General features: G+C 41.7%; 1 protein-coding gene across 1 annotated transcript in view; it reads right to left on the bottom strand.

Moving 5' to 3' along the window:
* Positions 1-4,472: 4,472 nt before the first annotated feature.
* LOC144962981 (uncharacterized) overlaps positions 4,473-6,008 on the bottom strand; it is a 17,232-nt gene continuing 15,696 nt past the window's right edge. The window contains exon 7 of the mRNA XM_078896487.1: positions 4,473-6,008. This exon is cut by the window's right edge and continues 14 nt beyond it. Coding sequence (XP_078752613.1) covers positions 5,931-6,008 — 78 coding nt within the window. The 3' untranslated portion in view covers positions 4,473-5,930.

The raw sequence follows: 6,008 nt of genomic DNA, 5'->3' as shown, positions 1-6,008 counted from the left end.
CAATTCGTGTAATTTGCAAATGAGCACGTAGAAGGCTACTCGTGTTTTGTGTGTGTGTGTGGGGGGGGGGGGGGGGGGGGGGGGGGATTGGTTGGTTTAGTGGAGTGGGGTTGGTCTTTTTAAAAATAATATTACAGTCCAATCTGTTTAGACAAAACCGTAAGGGCACCGCGAAATTTAAAAAAAAACAACAACAAAAAACGCTATAGGCATGTTTTCGAATTACACAGGTTTTCATTTTTCTCCATGGTAATAAAATGCACAGCAGATGATTATCAGTAGTGATCAAAAGTAACGTTACATTTTTGTTTTCTTTTATCCTCTTTAGATACACGATAAACCCACAAGTGTTATATATCAACTGAAAGAGGAACGGTAGAGGATTCGTAATCACATAATTTGATTACTGACAACACGTCATTTCTATACCATAGATAAAATCTTTTAAAAACTGAAAATCGCAACATGGCAGCGGCTTCTAATGGTTCTCACACTACCGTGTTAAGATGATCTATCCAGGACGCAAACTCATCGCCGCAATCTTGAACTCTCGCGAACCGCCCCGAAATTCGTCACAAAGCAATGTCCAACCAGATGCTCTGCGGTTTCGGGCTCTTGAACACAACGGGTACATGTTGGACAGGTGGCAAGTCCCCCCTGATGAAGTGAGCGTGTCGTGAGGTCGGTTAACTGCCACCCAGCGTGCTGGTGGAAAAGCCTGACAACTTCTCCCCCAGTTTCGAGGAGTCGATGGCCCCGCCCCCTCGAGGGACCAAATTCGTCCAAACCGACTTCCATCTCGTATATGCAGCTCTGTCCCAAGTAAGGGAAGCTACCTATAAGGGTTGACGGGACTTATTTCGGCTCGAAACAAGGGCTTTGTCCATTATGTACTTGAGAGGGGTATTCCCATTCCATTCTCTTTTTTATTTTATTCAGCCAGTTGTTTGTATTCGTCTCCCGCCGGACATCAGGAGCCTGGATTGCTACCATTATCAGGTCCCATTCTCTAGGCGTTGTTGCCAGCGTACCCGGCACTAATATGCATGGACTTGCGAAGTTTTACATCTATCTTCTCAACGGCCTTGCTTCTCCCCCCCCCCCCCCCCACACACACACACAAACACACACACACACTGGAGCGCACTACTCCGCGGTGGAGTGCATAGCGCCAGGGCGGAAGTCATCAGAAGCAATTGGTTGTCATCCCAAGTTGTTCCCGCCAGCCTCCTCAGAAGACTGTTGCGTTTCTCTATCTTCCGGGCAACTTCTTCGAGATGCACCCGATAGGTAAGGCTGCGGTCCAACGTAACCCCCCAGGTATTTCGGATTCGGCTTATATTTATGGGAGAAGCTGGTACCCGACGAGGACGTTACGGGTGTGACAGCCACTCCATAGGTGGAATGCAGTGGCCACGGTTTTGGAAGTGTTCATCTTCAGGTACCACTTGTCGAAGTAGAAGTTGAGTCTGGTGACAACCTCAATGAGTACGCTCTCGAGACGGGTCCACATCTTACTTTGAGTGACGAGCGCCCAGTCGTCCGCGTATCGGAGGAAGTTTCGGCATGTTGCTAATGTAGACATTAAACAGCATTGGAGCCAGAACAGATCCCTGAGGGATCTCATTCCTCGTTTTCCTGACTTTGCTTGTGGTGTCTCCCAGCGCGATGTGGTACTGTCTTTCCCTAAGATTGAAGAGAGCAACTTTAAGGTCTTTTTGCACCTTATGATCTTTGCAAGTTTGAGCATTAACCCTTCGCATCAGACCGTATCGTTTGTTGATTCCATTCGAACCCTGCTTCATTATGCGCTGTAAGGGCAATGGCCTGCTCCGTGGTGCACCTCCCTTCATTAAAGCTCGCCTGCTCGGCCGGCAGGGCAGCGTCTAGGTCCCCCCCCCCCCCCCCTCGGTGCAATAGCACACGCTCCAAAAGTTTGTACAGGCAGCTCATAAGTGATATGCGGAGGATGTAGCTGTCGGCCTCCTTCGCTTCCCTGGCTTCGGGATGGCAATTATATCAGTGTGCGTCCACACTTGTGGAAGCTTTCCTTTTGCAAGGACATCAGACATTGTCTCTGCCAGCCAGGCCCATGTCCTGGGGCCTAGATGCGTCACCATGTCGAAATATATGCCATCAATCCCTGCTGCTTTTCCTTTCTTTACATCGCTGATGACTGCACCCACTTCTCGGGGACTGGCGGCTAGAGCGTGTAAAGTTAAGATTTTCCACGGTCTCCTACCTTCCATCGTTGCTTCCTTCCTTCCACCAGAGACTGAAGTAGTCTATCGACTACATTCTGGAACTGGGTCTGCTGGTACTCCTTGTGTAGCTTTTCCGACTCCTCCGACCACAGAAGAAGTAAAATTTCCGTTTTCCCCGTGGAATGCAGCGATGAGCACTCTTAACCAGCAGCCTGTTAAATCTGGTTATGTTTTCGGACTTGGGAGAAATAGCAGGGCAGACATGCTCGATGTAGGAAGTAAATTCCTCCAAGTTAGCCTTCCTGAAGTTTCATCTGCAGAGTGGGAGATATGGCACCTTCGGGATTGTCATCCCAGATGTGACAAGTACTGACCTATGCAGGAAGTCGCTCCTGAAGGTACCCTTGTCCGTAGGGTCGTACCTCTAGGCACGGAAATTCAACGTGGCAGAATTGGTTTTGGTAATCAATATTTTATATTTTTTTATTGTGACCCCTTTAGTATCAAGCAAATACCTTACTTGACGTTTCGTTGACGTTCTTAGACTGTATACAGTTGTATTGTTGAGCGACTGTAATCATTGTTCTGGGATCTTTTGTACCGGCTTGTAAGCCCATTGTTCACGATTGATGCTGTGCTGGTCGGTCAGCATCGGCCGAACAGCTGGACATCTTTCATGCAGACCTGCCTCTAAATGTTAATGTCGCGTAGTATGTCTTCTACACTGCCCCAGATTCTGAGCAGTGGAAATGGGTGCTTGAATGTCCTTCTTCATACATCAACGCGAGAAGTGGCTTACGCATGGCCATCCTTGCCAGGAAGATCATTATATGAACGGCTTGTGTTGTAAGAGATAGACTGACATTTTGAGATATGATTTAAAAATATTACCTACCCTGTTTACACCTAATTCAGCTTCAACATGTTCGTTCTTTACAAATAAGTTTAGGCATGACAATGCTGTGCTTGTGTTAAAATATCTTGACATAGAGATTTTGAAGGATATCGATTTCCTTATGATAGAGCAAGGTAAAGATTTGTTGTCAAAAACGGTGCGGAAATCTGCTATTTATTTTATTACAATGGGGAAATTTGATTGAAAGCTCATCTGGCTTTTCCAAATCTTGTTGAGTCTCGCCATTACCGCCGTCGCCATGCCTATCCTTAATTTGAATACTGTTACACTCGTTCCATCCGCGGTCAGCAACACTCCAACATATTTGAAGGTTGTAACCTGCGATTGATCTGTGTTGATTTCCAAAACCAAACTACCAATGTATTTAGTTTGAGATCACATCAAGACCCATCCAGACAAGCAAAAAATATTTTTTTTTTAAATACAACAACAAACAAAAATAAAAAACAACTCGGTGCTTAACAAAAAAAAATCTTTGGAGCACTCATAGACAGTTGTTATGTAAAAAAGACTAAGTGTTTAGAAAAGAGTAGACCAAGCAAAAATCAAAGAACCTTTAATCATAATTTTTTTTCCATGAAAGGCTAGGATTACTCCGAATGGCGATATATTTGCCAGGGAAAAAAAGGCTCCAGTTGTGTTTGGAAGAATAGATAAAGAATAACAGAGTATTCATTTGATAAAAATCTTTTTTTTTTTAAATAAAAATTATAGATTGTCGAAAGTGCACATTTTTTGTGGGTAGAAACTTCAAGAAAGAAAAGAAGAAAAAACTACTTCAATTGTGTGAGTAGCGACGTGTACTTATTTGCATGACTAATAACCGAACGCTTGATTTAACATTTTTATAATGGACAATGTTTTGCGTTGGTTTGAGAGCATTCCCATTACAACAATGAGCCCATAACAATTTGGATCTGCAAATAAGTACAAGTCGGTGTATATGAATGAAAGTCTACGACTGAAACTGTGCAGTAGGAAGAAAAAGATAATAAAAACAAACTCTAGAAAAACAACAGTGTAAGAAAAAGAAAGAAAGAAAGAAAACGTATGGGAATTGTGATGTTCGTCTCTCTCTCTCTCTCTCTCTCTCTCTCTCTCTCTCTCTCTCTCTCTCTCTCTCTCACACACACACACACACACACACACACACTCTCTCTCTCTCTCTCTCTTTCTTTCTTTCTCTCTCACTCTTTGTGTGCGCGTAGTGTGTGTATATGCGCGCGCGCGCGTGTGTGTGTGTGTGTGTGTGTGGTAAAAGTTTCCATGTCAAAATAATAAAAAGGCGTTCCTTCAATGTACGGTGGATTTGGTCAAATATAGTAAATTATACAATTGAATCATAACAAACATTTTTACGACATATTCAAATCTTTATTCAGGTAGTATCATCATTGGACATTTGACAGTTATTGATACGTTTGGAAAGATTGCTTCATGTTTATATTTACAAATATTTCACCAGCCGTTATATAATAATGTCACAACTCGTCCGAGGATTCCTCAATAAAGGTATAATAAATATTCAACAGTACCAATGAGGCTTGTCAACTAATGGTCCCGTAGCTGTTTTAGTTCTAGATACAATAGATAACGAGATAAAAAAAGACACGTTTTCACAATATCAATATTGTTGAAATAGAGAAACAATGTAGAAGTAAAGATAACAAGATAATGTAATTTCCTTTTACCTATTTTTTTTTTATCACTAATTATCAACCTTTTCTCTCTCTCTCTCTCTCTCTCTCTCTCTCTCTCTCTCTCTCTCTCTCTCTCTCTCTCTCTCTCGTTCTCTCTTTTTCTCTCCCTCCCCCTCTCTCCCTCACTATCTATCTATCTATCTATCTATCTATCTATCTATCTATCTATCTATCTATCTATCTAATCCTCAGAAATGACCATTCATTGGATTGATTATCCACCAACCTATCTATTCATCAAATCATCATCCTGTCAGTTCATTAATATCAGAATCAACTCATCATATAATTTATCTCTTTCCTAATCCATTTTCATTAGAGCGTACAATTTCTAAGTTGATTCATTTTTTCTGTTATGCATAACACTAAAATTAAGAAGTAAGACAACAACAACAACAACAACAACTACTACTACAACAACTACAACAACAACAACAACAACAACAACAATACAAAGCTTCCACGCTTTTCTTCTGTCCAGACAATTGTCTTCAATTCGTCGTAAATATCATTTGATAGAAACTTCATTTTCTTAAAATAACTTTGTAGAGAGAAAATTATATTCTCTTTGCTTTGATTCAGGCAGGCCGTATAATTGATGTCACCAAAAGCACCACCATCGTTACCACCACCGCCACCACTACCATCATCGTCATCATTATCATTCTCATCATCAACAGCAGCATCCACAATCAATTGTCAATCATCATCATCATCATCATCATCATCATCATCATCATCATCATCATCATCATCATCATCATCATCATCATCACTATCATTATCTTTGTCTTCATTATCGATTTTATCATCATCATCATCATCATCATCATCATCATCATGATTATCATCATCATCATCATCATCATCATCATCATCGTCATCGTCGTCGTCGTCGTCGTTGTCCTCACTGTCGCCGAGGAAGATATTTATTTACTTTTATGATAAAAATAGATAACTAGGTGTGCGGCTCAAAGAATCAATCACAACACAGTATAACGTTATGAGATAAGTAGCCGACAAAATATCAAATCTCAGCTTGTTGTTCACTTAATGATAGACAAAACAACAATGCGAGTAACTGGAGTTGGTCTGCTTGTAACGGATCAATCATGCGAAGCTGCCACCGAGTGCTATGGCGATGTTCTCAGAGTTCCGTGAGGGCAAATAATCAACTTTCCACATAAA

This window comes from Berghia stephanieae, chromosome 1 (assembly GCF_034508935.2).
Source record: "Berghia stephanieae isolate SIO BIC M18660-M18661 chromosome 1, UCSD_Bste_1.3, whole genome shotgun sequence".
NCBI lineage: Eukaryota > Metazoa > Mollusca > Gastropoda > Nudibranchia > Aeolidiidae > Berghia > Berghia stephanieae.
Note: the sequence above shows the minus strand (reverse complement) of the source record. Positions and strands in the feature narration are given on the sequence as shown.